Raw genomic sequence first — 15,701 nt, forward strand, 5'->3', positions numbered from 1 at the left:
TAGCTAAAACATTCCTTCTCCATTAAACAAAAAAATCCCCTCGTGAAGCAGTATCAGTTTAGCTGCTGACAGCTGTAAAAATTATTGGATGAAAACATTTCATAATACTGTTTCAACATTTCAAAAGTTCTGGTTTTCTGAGACAAAACAGCTTGTGTTTAAAAATGTTAGCATAGTTATGCCAACGATTTTTTAAAAAAGCACTAAAAAAATATTTTAAAACTACAGGGGAAAAAAGTTTGATTGGCACAAAGTGAAGTCTTTTATTGGCTTATTATTGTGTGGAGTGTTTCTGAAATGTAAGTTTTATTCTCAACTGAGATGCTTTATTGTGTCTCACACATTTTCTTGGCCTAGGAAAATAATTTCCAGCCTGGCTTAAGGAAAACCAAGAAACAAGCAGAATACTAAAACAAGTGAAAAAAGGAACTAGTGCCAGTAGCTGGGCAGTTCAATAAGCTCAGGTGATTAAAATTGCAGGAGGGCAAACTGAATTTGTAATGAAGTGCATAGGATTTCTTGCAATGCAGTTCTGTGTACAGTAACCACCACTGAACCCTTCATAATATTATTTTTGAGTAATTATTACAAGACTTCAGCAGCAGCCTCATTTAGCACATAGGATGTATTTGACCTTCAATGAGGTAATTACATTGCTGCAGTAGGAAAAAAAATAGAAAAATATTATCACTGGGGCAAAGACCCTTTTATTTCAAGTCTTGACTTTGGTGTTTCTGTGAATTTCTTGTCCCAATAATAAATACAAATGATTGTATTTTGTGGCTTTAGGGTTTGATGAGAACCTTGATGTCCAGGGAGAGCTGATTCTTCAGGATTCCTTCCAAGTGTGGGATCCCAAGTCTCTCATTCGGAAAGGCCGTGAGAGGCATTTGTTTCTCTTTGAAATCTCTTTGGTGTTTAGCAAAGAGATCAAAGATTCTTCAGGACACACAAAATATGTTTACAAGAACAAGTTACTGGTAGGTGTGGCTGCAAAGAAAATATTCTGGGTGTTGTGTTTTTTGTAGGTGGAAGTGATGTTTTGGAGGCTCGCGTGTCCCCTGCTGGGTTGGGGATACTTTTGTCCCTGGAAGGGCTGGCCCTGAGTCCTGCAGGGCTCGCCTGGAGTGAGTCTGGAGAGGTTTAAGGTAGTGAGATGTGAAGGGTGGGGGAAATGCAAGCAGGATCACTCCAGCCATTCACTTCCCTGCCCCCCCAGAGCTTTTCAGTTCCTTTCATCTGTGTGTAGCAAACGGAGATAAAATCCCATTCCCCTACCCATCCCAGCCTCCCCACTTCTTCCTACAAGAACAAAGTTTTCTGGACTCATGAAGCTTCATATATATGAAATCTTTCATCATCTCTCCTCCACACTAGACCTCAGAACTGGGAGTGACTGAACATGTTGAAGGAGATCCCTGCAAATTTGCTTTGTGGTCTGGACGAACACCATCCTCAGACAATAAAACAGTGCTGAAAGTAAGTCTTTTCTATTTGTTTTCTTTGCCTTTAGCACTTCTAGTTCAGGCCTTGGGAGCCCTGAATGAAAGGTCAGTTTCTTCCCTCCTCATATTCCCATGGCTTCCCTATCTGCCTGTGGGGTCATGCCTGCAGCAGGAGCAGCTGAGCTCTAAGGCCTCAGTAGCACCTGGGACAGTCCTGCAGCCTTGCTGGAATTGCATCTCCTCTTGCAGCCTGGGTTGAGCAGTGCTCACTGACACAGGGCAGGTCTCAGGCTGTTTGGCTTGGAGGTGTAATTCTCTTAGTCCTTTGCCACTGGGCTTACCAACAACCAACCTCTTCCACAGACCTCCAGAGCTGACAGCCTGTTCTGTCATGTGAGTCTCTGCTGAAGAATCCATGTCATAGTTGTTTTGTCTAAGGAATTCCCAGCTGTGCACTGATAACCTGTTTCCCCTCTACAGAGCATGCTGTATTGCTAGCATTAAATGTATTTATCCAGAGCTTAGCTGCTTTCCTGTTGCTTGCCAAGTAGGTCTGGTCAGAGTGCTCTCGGTTCCCTGGAGTTACCAGGGACTCCAGCAGCTGCTGCAGTGCAGCAGAGAGGACAAACAGTTAATCATGACATTCCCAGCTGGCTATGTCTCCTCTACACAAGAGGTGAGAACATGATAAAGTCTTTATCTTTCTGCCTTGTGAAACTTTAGGCATCCAGCATTGAAACGAAACAGGAATGGATCAAAAATATCCGGGAAGTTATTCAAGAAAGGATCATTCATCTGAAAGGAGCTCTGAAAGAGCCCATTCATCTTCCCAAGACACCAGCAAAGCAGAGAAACAACAGCAGAAGGTAACTTCAGTCATTCCCCACAACATGAAATCACTAGTGTGTTCCCAATCCACAGCAATGTGGTGTCTGTGGACTTTTTATTGGTTTTTACTGTAGTCAAAGCAGTTTTCATTGCTCTGCTTTTTTTATGTTGTCTTGGCAAAAGTAGCTAGAAATGGTTTTTATGATATATGTACAAAGAGATTTCATTTTATGCTCCAAAGTATAGAGAACAACAGTAAAAATTCTTCAGAGTCCAAGGTTATAGTTCTTTCCTAAAGTAGATTTTACTTCTTCATATTTGAGTAAAACCAGATTTTTTTCCTTGTTTGGCACATTTAATTGTTTGGCAATCAAAATCATACTTGATCCTAACAATATATTGAAGAATACATAGTGAATAATCTGCATTTCATCATCTAATACAAACTTGTTTCAGCCTGTCAAGCAATATTAAATATTTTTTGTCAAATTTTTCGATCCTGGATCAAATAGAAATCATAGATAATGAATTGTTTTTCTATTGTGACATTTCCAAAGGCCACCTGTAATTTGAGCACCTTCATTTCCTCATCAAATTTTATCCCTCTTTTACGTTAGGCTGTGTCACAGACACATCAAAGCATAAATAAGCAAGTTACCCAGGAGTTCTGTAGCAAAGCAGAGATCCAGATATTTCCTCTAAGAACATGGTCCAATACAAAAGTTTTCTTGTACAGAGTGGCGACATATTTTTTCTTTGTCCCTAAGTATATAATTTGTATTATTTAAGTATTTCCTTTGAAAGACCAATAAACATTTAAGATAATTTTATCTGTACAGCCAAAGGTAAGAAAATGTGTTAGGCAGCCTCAGTAAGGTAAATAGGTAGAGCTCTATGCTGTCTTTATCTATATTTGAATAGCATCTTTATGGCTTAGTATTAAATTCCTCAAGAAGTTTAAACAAATGTTGTGATTATGTGCAAATACAAACCCCATGGCTGAGGGTGGCATCCTTCTTAATTGCAAGAGCTCTACAGCATCATGGGCTGCCCCAGAGGGGTAATTTTAGCACAGTCCAGCTCTGTCCTGCTGACTCAGCACTCCTCAACTCCACCTCTCACGTTGTGCTCACTGGTGCTGTGTTAAGGAATGTCATTGATTCCCAATCACCTCTCTTGCAGGGATGGAATAGATGATGCAGACAGCCAAGGGGATGGCAGCAGTCAACCTGACACCATTTCCATTGCCTCCAGGACATCACAGAACACAGTGGACAGTGATAAGGTAGGACTGAAATGTGGAAATACCTGGCAGGTAATTGTCCCCAGAAGAATGTAAGTGAAAATAGAATAGAAGGCAAAAGAAGACAATCTGTCTTCTGCTGAGTGAGCTGAAACTGGTATTCCCCTTCACTAGGTTATTAACACTCAGTCTGTTTCTGTGTGCTTGTCAGTACTGCTCTTCTACACAGTAACATCTCTGTTACTGCTGCTTGTTTGTGGTTAATACACAGAGATTCAATTGGCTCTGAAGGAAAAGCCCAGAGCAACCTTTTCTTGCCTAGTAAATCTTGTCCTGTGAGATCCAGCTTCTGAACGAGCAAACAGCTGCTTATGTTACATATTTCCCTCTGAGCTGAAATCAGTTGTTTGTTGGAGGGAATGCAGGTACTTAGACACCAATTAATGCAGCAACACTGCCATCCTGGCTGCTATCTTGAGAGCCTGGGAGACCTCCCATTTCCAGAGACTGTGATTGTGGACCCCTCTCCTCACAGACATATGCTGGAACATATGGATGGCCCTGAGACACGCTGGGTTCTGTTGGAAAGCTGCATGCTGTCAGCACTTACATACTTGTCATTTTACTTGTCAGACAATCTGAGTCCAGATCCCCAGCTCCACTAGGATGCCTCACTTGAATTTGTCACCCTGATACATCCAGCTGTGCTCTTCCACTGGATTAGCAGTTGATTGTAGGAGAAAATGGGCAGTTAATAATTACCTCAGCTACACTGATGGGATTTTTCATATCCCCTGAGAGAATGCCCATATTCTCTTCATGTATTGTTTTGAATCACATGTAACTTGAAAAAAGCTGAACTCTCCCATGCCTTTATGGATTTACATATTTGCCAGGGCTTTAATTATGCTGCCACTCAGACAAGGTAGAAGGGTGTCTTCACAAAATCAAAGTCCAAGCTTTGGTTGTAAAGTTCACAGGTAAGGTTCAGTGCAGACACTGTTTTTCAAGCTGGACTCAGAAATATAAGTTAATTGCAAATAAATTACCTTTGTAAGACCATCTGTTGTATTTATCTTAAATGCATGTCCCCATGATTTAACTTTTTTGTCCAATAATGTGCATTAGAAAAGTACTAAGCCTTACCATCCAAAGGCCACTGTAATGTATGCAAATACTTTGCCCGATGTTTGAGAAGTCTTCAATCCACATGGACTTGTCTTACTTTCTGTGTTTTTCACATTTATCATTCCTGCTAAAAGGCCCTGACTTAGTGCAGTACTTGAGCTCATGCTTAATTTTAAGCACTTGCCTAAGCTTTGCCCGTTCCCCAGCCCCTTGTGTCAGTTGCATGAATTCTGGCCACGTCCAGGTAAGATGCTCCATGTTGCATGCTGCAGCTGCATATAAGGGCCATGGTGCCAACACAGGCTGTGTACCCTGAAAGACAGCCCAGCGTGGCAGGAGTTGGTTTAAGGATGCAAGACTGGAAACATTTATAGGAATTTCTATCCAGAACCTTGTTTGAACTGAGCAGCAAATGTGTATGAGATAAACTGAGTAAAGATCGTACAGGGAAAAAAGTTGTTACCACTGGGGAAAGGGTTGTGTCATGCTTTTAACTTTTTTTGACTTGCTGACCTAAGGCTGTGTGGTTTTGTGTCCTGTTATACATTTAATGAATAGAAACAAATTTGAGTGTACAGCTAAGGCTAAAGGTTACTAGTATGTGCTTTGTTTAACCTGAGGTAGCAGTGTATCATCCTTAACTAGAGAGGCAGCTCCTGCTGAACAGTTTCCTTATTGTCTCTGATGCTAATGCCAGAATACTGTGCAGAATTCAGCTCCTAGAGTGCTGCATTATCATGTCTTTGCTCCAAGGAGAGTGAACTCCCTGCATCTCTTTATAGTTCTCACTTTTTCTGCACAGTGTTACCCAGATTAGTGGCAGATGAAGCTGAGCTGCCTTGCCTCCTGCTGAATTGGCAGAGTCACACCCGTGTTCACTCAGACATTGGGCTCACCTGCTGGCCCCTGCTGTGCAGGGACTGTCTTGTCAGCAGATCCAAAGCTCTGAAAGGACTCCTAATGGTGACATTTCACCACATGGGATTTTTTCCTTCAGTGTGTAGTTGAGTTTTTCTTCTAGGAGGGTCAGAATGAAATGAGATTGGCCTGGGAGGTGTTATATTCTCACATGGATGGGTGCTAGTTATCAGCACTGGAAGGCAGGACCATATCATGGTCTCCAGGTAGGTTTTCTTGGCAGAGCTGACAGTTCATGGCACACATGCTGTAGTTCATGTAGCATACATGCTATAGTTAACTCCTGTGGGGCTGATGGCAGCTCCAATGGGTACAGGGTTCAGCAATCAGGGGTTTCCCTGCTTATTTAACTCCAGCATAGTCAGCAGACTTATTCCCATGAGTTCAGATTCAAGACTAGAAGCTTTTTGCAGCTGCAGCCTCCATGGGTGACTTCTCTATGTGCCCCAGTGAGCTCTCCATCCAGAGGAACCAATGGAAAGAGCTCCTACCTTTAGAAACTCTGGCTGTTCAGAGCAGCTTCATCTGCAAACCCATGCCAAGAGCTTTGCCCTGCCAGCAGCGTGCCAGGATGGCTGCAGATTCATCCTGCCTTGGGACCATCTATGTATTAACTCCATGCCAGAAGCCATTCTCAAGTAACATGTAAGAGTTGATATTACTCTCTGAAGCCAAAAGAATTCAAAGATTTAGCTGACACACTTTGTTCTTTCCCTAAACCTTGCTATTATGCCTGAGGATTGCCTAACACATTAGTTGAATGCTCAGATGCATTTGTCTAAAATGTCAAACAACATTTTAGACAAAGAAAATCACAACTTCTCAAAGATTCTCAATTTCAAGTAGCACTTTTGCTTAACAACACTCCTCATGCCTCAAGTCACATGTATTTCTTTCAACTTATTTGTGAGTCAACTCCTCCTGAGTTGTAAGTAGCAATTTCTGTTTTCTCTCACCATGGCACAGCCCTGGAGCTAAGCTTTACTTTTGCATTTCAAACTCCTAAAAAGACAAAAAGGGTTTTTGTTGTTAAGTGGGAATGAAATAGCCTTACTGTAAATTCAGCCAGGATTTGTTTCCTCTCAAGACATGTGAATGTGGCCACAATATTTATCAGGGGGATCCTTTGGTGGAGATGATGGAGCACTTTGACTGGGGGCTGAGCCCTGGTTCTGCTCTGTCACTCACATGTTGGATGCCATCAAAAAGTACATTTGATGGCACATTGCCCTTTCCTTTTTTCCCCCTTGTTTGGATGAGAAATTTGCAGGGGTAGACAAAAATTCATGTAAACATTACATTTATACATTAATTACAGCATTGTCCTCCACTATCCCAGCACATGATGCAGGGCTGAATTCAGACCTATTTTTGTAACGTTTATGGTGGCAAACTCTGCTTTGAAAACACTCAGTTATGTGCCTGACCCCAGAAGTGTTATTAAGCCTTTAAGACCTTAAGTATTCAGACTTTCCTGACTGCAGGCAGTCATCAGGTGATTATATATAAAGACTCTCCTGATTAAAAAAAAAATATAATGTCCTGGTCTGTTTAAATATCTGATTAAGTAGCTTCCTAAATCTGGATATGAGTATTTAATATCTTTACTTTCCTTGGGCTTTTCTCTGTCAAAAATATGTAAGTCAATTATCTGCAGGCTCAAACATTTAATTTTCATGAACTACTATGTAGTAGAAACACAGACTTCAAGTAAGTTCTGCACCTTTGTAAAATGAAAGAAGGCGAGAAGATATAAAATGTTTCTTTTTCCATTTGCAGTCCATGACTACTTCTCTATGCAATCTATAATCTAAAATACCTCATACACAGGAAAATAATTATTTGAATTGTCATTTGGATTGTGTAAGTTTTGTATAGAAGGGGGAAAATGGGTTGATGACCCAGACTCAGTGCTAAAGAATCAATAGATAATGAATACTATTACAGTAATTGCAATTCCCATTGAGCATCCAGGTCAGGTCCTAGGTAACCCACTACACAAAACTTCTTCATCCTTTTCCAAAAGGCAAAGGAGACAGCTTTTGTTCTATACAGTAAGCCCTCTTCAGCTTGCTATCTAAAATCCTCTCCTTAGAGAGAAATCCTTGCCCTATTCACAGCAGACAGGATTTCAGTCTTTATATTTGGATTCAAAGCAGTGGGGAATTGCATAAAGGAAATGTTACATGCAGGGCATTCTCATTTGTTAAGCCCATTGAGCTGCTGGCTTGTGAAACAGCTGTTTCTGGTGATACTGGTCCAGCTTCCAATGGCCTCCTTTTTGTTGGCTTTTATAGAATACGGAGGAGAGCAGTTCTCATTTCCTTCTGTTGTTTTTGGATGTGGAAAAAGGCTCTGAAATGTGAACTGAAAACGTTTTGCTCTCTAAAAATAAATCTACATTATACACTTTTATCTTTTCCATTAGATACTATACTCAGCTCATCTTTCAGCAGCCATGAGACTGAGATCTTTACCTCTTCCATATTGGTGGCATTATATAAAATCTGGGAATAATCACTCTTCTAATTGAAGGTAATTTGTACAAGAGGGGAGATTTTAGAATTAAGGCTTATTAGAACAAGTCACTTAGGGGCAAATTCTCTTTTCTTGAGAAGCTTCTAATCAAGGTAAAACAGCTTTGATATTGTTGCTGAAGCGGGAAGCGCTCACTCACTGCCCCTGAGCTCTGTGTTGAGTCATGTGCAGGGGACACATTTCTGCTGCAGTGCTGGGGGAATATCAAGGCACAGGGGGTGTTGGCCCCCAGAAGTGCTTGTGTATGGCCAAAACATGTGTCACCATGGCCTGGAGTCTGTGCAGCCCCTGAGCAGTGGGACTGACCTGAACAGCAAACACCTGCCAGTGGAAAAATCTCTCTGCCAGTGGTTAGTGGGTGCTGTGTGCTGCAGCTGATGGGAAGGAAGCTGGAAGGTGCAATGGAAACTCTGTGGCAGAGCCAAGGGACAGCAGGATCAGGGGAATATGGAGTGGGTGGTGAAGCAGGGAGTCACTTAGAATCAGGAGTATTTAGAAGTCCTCCTGTTTTCTGGAGCACTGTGGCAGGTGCCATCAATTTATCTGCCAGGCATTGACCTGAAGAGGTTTCTTCCTCCAACCAAGATATTTTACTCTCAGTAAATTGGATTAGATTAAACAACTGTGAGTTTCTAAAGTGCAAAGGAAGGGATTGATTTGGTCTCATTTTTGTAAGTACTGTTGTGGTTATTCTGCCACTGTCTCAGCAGAATATGCCAGAATTCAGTGTACTGTCTGGAGTGCTGCTTCCTTGCAGGGACTGGTGATTTATGGGACCACAAGTAAAACTAAATTTATGTAACAGAAAATGACTGCTGACTGTTAAGTGAATTTTTCCTGTGAAGGTATGATAAAGAGGAGTGAATTATGGCCCCAGAGGATGTATTTCTATTGCTTGGATGCTGCCTAGCATTGGAGCAGTTCTCACACTGAGTCCCTACTGCCCTCACCTGTGGAAAAGAGAAAACTGATAGTGATCAGAGGAAAATCTGACATAAAACATTTTGGCACTTTAATTAGCCTTCTTGAGGGCTCACTAGCTATAGGTGGTTAACTCTTTTGAAGATACTGTCATGTAGTAGCAAAGTGTTTCTCTTACCAGGAAATAAATTGTTCAGCCAGGAGCTGACATCTCTCTGTCTCTCTAATGATAATTTCTTAACGTTTCCTTAGGCTTTGGGAGGCTGCCTCTCAGTTCTGCCTCAGAATCTTGGTTAGGACCCCTGTAAATTCAGCTTTTCTCTGAGAAAAATATACAAATGTATGTATCTTTTTTTCACTGTGAATGGCTCCCTGAAACTGAAGTCATTGAAGTGACATTTGGAGTTGATAAAATGAGACTGGTTTATCTCTGCTGGCAATGCCTGATTTGGCATGAACTTGCCTTTCTAATCGTTGATGTTCAGTAATATTACTGTGGCACTTTTCTTTTTTTCTCTCTTTCCTATGTATAAGTAAGGACTTTGCCTTTGCTTCCTGTATTTCTTATCAGAAATGCAGCAGTGCCAACATCATAAAATGTTCCAGCTTTTGATTTGCAGAGCTCTACTTGTCTCTCTAAATTTGATGCTTTTTAGTCTTTTGGAAAATTAACTTGAGGCTCTTGGAGTGAAATATAACACACTCAAACAGGCAAGGTACAAACTATGTGTTTAGATTTCCAAATGAAGGAAATCTGGACTGAAGTGCTGCACCTACTTTGAATAGTGCAAACTTTTATGGGCACTCACAGAAAACTCTGAAGCTCAGAGGGACCCAAGTAATTACAACCATTCTTTGCTCAGTGTTGGGGCTGTGCTCTACCTTGGTGTAACTTAATCTCTGCTTTGGGGACTTGGCTGATAGGTCTCACAGTGCCTTTATTTGTCTGTACACTAGGCACTGTGGCTTGGAGCTGTACAGGAATTTACCCACCTGCCATCTGCAGCAGAGCAGCTCTATTTTACTGATTTATAATGCATGTAGGAAAGAATCTCCAGCTCAGGTATTAATACTGGCTCTGCCTACAGCACAGATCTCCTAGGACAATTCTGGGGCCTTGGGCACTTTTTTTTTTCCCCTGTGAACTTTGAAAAAATGGACTTTGGTCTTCCCTGGATTGAAATCAGATTTCAAAACAATCAAAAAAGTAACTCTCACTAACCTTGAGTTTCAGCCAGGTTTCATCCTGGCTTGAATTACATGTTATCTATCTTTTCTGGCATCCAGTTCTAAATGTAACAGGGAGGTGATCAGGAGATTTACCTCTGAAAAGAGATCTGTCAAGGGTGCAGGTGCTACTGAGTGTAAGGACATTTGCTTTCTGTTGCCAGCCAGTTCTTGCTGCAGCTGTGGGTGGAGGCAGCACCAGGCACAGGCTGTCTTGTTTCACAGAACCTTCTTGGAAAAGGCTCTTCTGGAAAACAAAATAAAATGTGATCAGCTGCTCTTAAAATATAACACTTGTTGGAAGCACTTGCAAACTTCATAGTAATCATTCAGGGGACTTCAGAGAAAGTCCTAATCAGGTAGTGGAGCCCTGTTCATTTTTTCTTGTACTGCGTGGCTGGACAATTTCCCCCACACCTACAAAGGGGTTGATGACAATGGATGAGTTTCCCCAAAGGCCCCTTTTTTTCTTTATCTAGTAGTTGAATTTTACCAAGAAATTTCCCAGAGTGCTGAGTGTTTCACACTGTGAAAATAACAGCAAAGCCAAAACATCTGTAGTGCCCATGGAAATAGCAATCACATTGTTCTTTGGGTAATATTTCCAGGAAATAACTTCATAAAAGGCAGGCATGAAATTTGCCATGCATTTTAAGTATTTCAGCTCGGATTTCTCAAAGTGCTATTGCACTTGAGAAGTTCTTGCACTCAAAATTCTTGGACACAATTCTTTCCCCAAAGGAAAGCCATTCCTGTCGTGGTCAGTGCAGGGTCACTGCACAGCACCCACAAATTTATCTCCAGACCTGTGTAAGAAACAGCAGATATTTTCTTAGCACATCTCCAAAGTTTGGTTGGATTTTTGTGGCTATAAATAACTGCAAATATGAATCCAGATTCAGTTGAGTGATCAGATGCTGAGAACAGATCCAACTGCAAGTTCCTGAAAGTGATGTTATACAGAAAGGAGTTCTTCAAAGATGTCCTTTCAGCATTTTCCTCCATGCAGAACTTGCAGTTACATCCAGGGCAGGTAGAATATGCTCCACTTCTCTTTTATAGAGTGTGTAGTTTTGTAAATTTTCATTTCTATTTCTATCCATTTCATAAAGAACATTTGCTATTGACTTAAATAAATTATGCTTTTGCATTTAGGACATAAGAATCAGCATTCAGAATGCTTTCAGTCTTATTCTTAGGTCTTCTAAATCTAATGCATCCCCTTTGGTGGAAAAGAAGTAAATCAGTAACACTTGAAAATATAAGTCCCATTATGATAAAACAAGTGTACAGAACTCCTTCAGACTGGAGGTCTCCTGAGAACACTGTAGATATAAATATTAACACGTTCCTGTTGAGGGTATTTAAATGTAATTTCAGTGGTAACCCACTTGATCTCTCCTTTCTGTTCCTGCCAGCAGTGTGAAAATCAGATTCTGTACTGATGTGCTGATGGACACATTCCCCAAAGAGGTGCAAGGCACACAGTCAGAGTTTCTATACTCATATAATCTTAGTTTATACGATGAGTATCCTAAATCCACTGCAAATGTCATATCTCTCAATCACAAGGCACTCCTGAAGCATGTATGAATCTGCTTAGGCAGGATGGCTGTAATTTTAAAATGTACAGAATATGGTGGAGAGTGCTGCCCTTTAAAAGATGGTTGGAAACTCAGCTATGGACAACACTATGGTCTTACATGACAGGAAATAAGCTCCATATCAATAAATCTATATTACTTAGCAAACAACACAAAAAGATATTTTAATGCCTGCTGTGAAGAAAGAGGATGTTTAAGTTAGGGGGATGTTTAAGTCAATGAGTTTGATACAATCGGACTATGAAGGAAGGAAGTACAGGAAAATCCCTGTTTTTATTTCAAAGGCATGACCAACCTCAGTGATTTTAAAATAGAAGGATTAAGATAAATTATTGATTTGCACAGAAGAATTAAAGGATATTCTGTTTTTCAGCTCTGCAGAGGGACCAGCTGTTGTTTCACTTTTATAAATGTGCTGTGATTTTCAAAGAATCAGATGTAAAAGATTTGTTGCCAATTACCTTGCATTAGAAATTGAGTTGGATTTCAGGTGGGAGAGGAGTTTCTATCTCTGAACTGGTCTTTGACTGGGGAAAAGTTCAAATTGATTCATGTTAGTCAAAATTAGTATTTTTTCCAGCAAAAATGGTTAGGCAAAAGCATATGTATTTGAAGAGATCAAGTGATTGAGTGCCTTTCTCCTCTATATCCACTAATGTAAGTCATTAAAGGCCATTTCCTATCATTGCTTATCAAAACTAACACTGTGTTCCTTCCCCTCCTCCTCGTGAGCAATTCCTTTTCACCTTTGTGCTTGCCCCTCGTGCACAGCAGAGGATGCCAGTCCTGGAGTGACACTGCTGAGGTGATTCCTCACCTTGGGCTGCCATGGACTGACCTGCACCATCACCTCTAAGGGGGGTGCACAGCACCTGCCCAGACCCCCTTCCCAAAAACCTGACACCACTTTGGAAACCAGCCTGCTCAGACAAAAAATGGACACTCCTGCCTCAGCCTTGTGCTGGTGTTCCAATTTAGTCTGTTGATTAAAGGAAAAAATAGTTAATTAAAAGTGGATAGATTATGGGGTCCTGTCCAGATGAGGACATAAATAGAATAGGAATCGTCCTTCAGTGTTCTGGGGTTGTCTCTGTATCCATTCTTGGGCCACTAGACCATCTAAAGTACTTTGCATGGAAAGAAAGGAGCAAACAGTATTCAGAACTTGTTTTTTAAAAAGGGTATTTTTATTCTTTTTTTAAAATTTCATCTCAAGTTCAACTTTCTATGTTGTCATTAAGCAAGAAGTTGTTCTTCATCTAAATCTGATTGTTCTCCTCCTGTTCTTCAAAGAGTTTGAGTTCATGTTTATTTTTCCTGTGCTGTTGTTTTGAGCTGTTTCTGGGGTTTCATTCTGGTGATTATAGTGTGTTTGTTTAATTTGGATGTACAATATAAAATACATCCCTCTGGAGGAACAATATGTTTTCTTTTTGGCATAGATTTTTTTTTCATTTTAGAATTCATAATTTGTGTGTGGTTAATGCTTACTAGAGGTGCCAGGTTTGTTCAAGAAATTTAGAAAACCTTGGAACAAGATGGTTCCAGCTATAAAGGGCACATAGGGATAACACAGAGTAACTGTCTAGAAATGAAGAAAAGTTTGAGATCAGAACTTATTGTTAGGAGCTGACCTTTGAGCAACACTAAACTTCATTGATCCAAGGACATTAGAGGACACTGGACATCATTCAAGTTTGAAGTTAATATTAGCAAGAGGTTTGATATTGGAAAAAAAACTGTGTGTGAAGGTGGGGGACTAAAGGAAACAGTTCCAAATTCCTTTTTTCTTCATATCAAGGTGATCAAGTCAGGAAAATACAGTTCACAAACAATACTTATAAGAACACCTTAAATTCAGTTGTGTAGCAGCTTTTAGGTGGGTGTTCAGAAATTCTGCTGAAGGGTCTCTGCTTTCATTAAGTGTATATCTGCAGCAGCACCCATTGCCACCTTGCATCCCCTCTGAGTGATGTTAGTGTGTGCTGGTGGCCTTATCCAGATTTGGCTGATTCTTGGGCTGGTGAATTTACCCTTTCCTGGGGAGTCATCAAGACTGAGTGTCTCCAGAGCTCATCAGGTCTTGAGACAATCTCACAGCCTACCATCCCAGCTCATGCTTCTCCTCTGTTCACCCTGCTGTCTGCTGGTAAATGTTTCTCCATCCAAACATGTAGATAAAACTTTCTAAAACTCATTGATGCATTCTCCTGTGGCATGGCCCTCGTACAAGGTGGAATGCCTGATGATGGGCAAGAGGGAGCAGCCAGATAGTGAGATAACTGATTTTAACTCTTGACCTTAGTCTTTGTGTGTTGCCTGGTTGAGCACAGCTGTGACCATGAAGTATCAGAAGCACACAGGTACTGGACTGGGAGGCAATAGAAGGAGGCATGGGACATGGAGGGCAAGCCACAGGGAAGCACAGAGCTGGCAAAGTAGCTGAGGGAGGTGAAAACTTTCCTGAGAATTGGGATGTTCCATGTGAGGGGACTGGAGAAAGTGATCACACCACTCAGTAAATCATTATTTTGTCTTCTCTTTCTCCTTAAATCCCAGTATGGGATTCTTTTTTTTCTCACCCCTAGGTCAAGTAGGTAGGAAAAGGCTTTGAGTTATGGGAAGGGCTATTCTGGTTTCTTCTGCTTGTCCACAAACTCATGGCCTTTTCAGTGATCTGAGGCAGTATTTGTTCTCCAGCCAAGTATTTTTGTGCAGGCTGCTCCAGGAGGCACCTCCCTGCCTTGGATTCAGCATTCACCCCACCTTGTAAACCACATGCATGCCTTGCTACTGGCAGCTACCAGAAGGGAGAGAGGCATCCAAAGCTTCCCCCAAGCCTCTGTGTCCAGGATCCAAGTGCTGCGGTTGTCCAGACCAACTTTATTTTTCTGTTTGTGTCTTGCATTAATTTAAAACCCACTAACAATCCAAATCAAACTCTCCTTTCTCAAATGTGTGCAGGCAAGAAGCAGAGGAGTGTGAAACATGGCACAACTCCACAAGCCCTTTTCTGCCTGGGTTAATTTTCCCTGATACTACAGCATCACTTCCTGACCGTGGTTGCAAATAAACAATTACTGAAAGCACAAGGCTGGACCACACATGTGTGTTTTCCACTGGCATGGAGAAAAGCTGTGTGTTGATTGCTGATTATTTATTTTCACAAGAGTCAGTTTTTATGTCTTTAGGGCACCATCTCTTGAGGTGCTGATCCTTCTCAGCTTGCAGGAAGAATTGAGGGTGGGAGCCAGCTGTGCCCCACAGGTCCTGGGCCTCAGCTGGCATTATTAGTAGAAGTTCTCTAGTGTTGATATTTACTGCATGATCCTAAGCAGTCAATAGGAAAGGACAGCAGGGGTCTACCCAGCAGAAGGAGCACTTACCCAAGCCATGTGATTTTCCTTTAAAACTCAAGTCATTAAACCATCAGTTAGAAGTGTGACATTTATATAGAGAAAAGAAAGGAAATTGAAATGCACACAGAGAAACTTCAGCCTTCTGGCTTGTTGCAGATAATGCAGTGAGAGCTGATTTTCGTATGAATTTAACTGATTGTACTTAGAAGTGTCAGGGCCATGTTCTCCATCCATCACTGCCTATAAAATGGGCAGAATGGCATTCAGCTGACTGCTCTTTGCCTTCACATCCTGGACAGTCCCCTACTGTGCAGGCTTCCCGTGTGAGCTGGGGCAGTTTAAAGGCTGATGGCCCCCTGAACCTCTCCAGCAGCAGATCCAGCCTGGCCCAGCTCTGTACTGGCTTAAACAGCTGTGACTGCAGGGACAGGCTGGGGACTGAGGTTCTTGAACAACCTGGCTTTTGTTGCAGACCAGACTATGGCAGCAT

General features: G+C 41.4%; 1 protein-coding gene across 3 annotated transcripts in view; it reads left to right on the top strand.

Moving 5' to 3' along the window:
• Positions 1-15,701, top strand: part of LOC129122828 (kalirin) — a 400,978-nt gene that overhangs the window by 331,992 nt on the left and 53,285 nt on the right. For all 3 annotated transcript variants that reach the window (XM_077181667.1, XM_077181668.1, XM_077181666.1), the window contains exons 31-34: positions 790-980; positions 1,378-1,479; positions 2,169-2,311; positions 3,456-3,558. In XM_077181667.1, coding sequence (XP_077037782.1) covers positions 790-980; positions 1,378-1,479; positions 2,169-2,311; positions 3,456-3,558 — 539 coding nt within the window. The remainder of the gene's footprint in view (positions 1-789; positions 981-1,377; positions 1,480-2,168; positions 2,312-3,455; positions 3,559-15,701) is intronic.

This window comes from Agelaius phoeniceus, chromosome 7 (assembly GCF_051311805.1).
Source record: "Agelaius phoeniceus isolate bAgePho1 chromosome 7, bAgePho1.hap1, whole genome shotgun sequence".
NCBI classification, from domain to species: Eukaryota; Metazoa; Chordata; class Aves; order Passeriformes; family Icteridae; genus Agelaius; species Agelaius phoeniceus.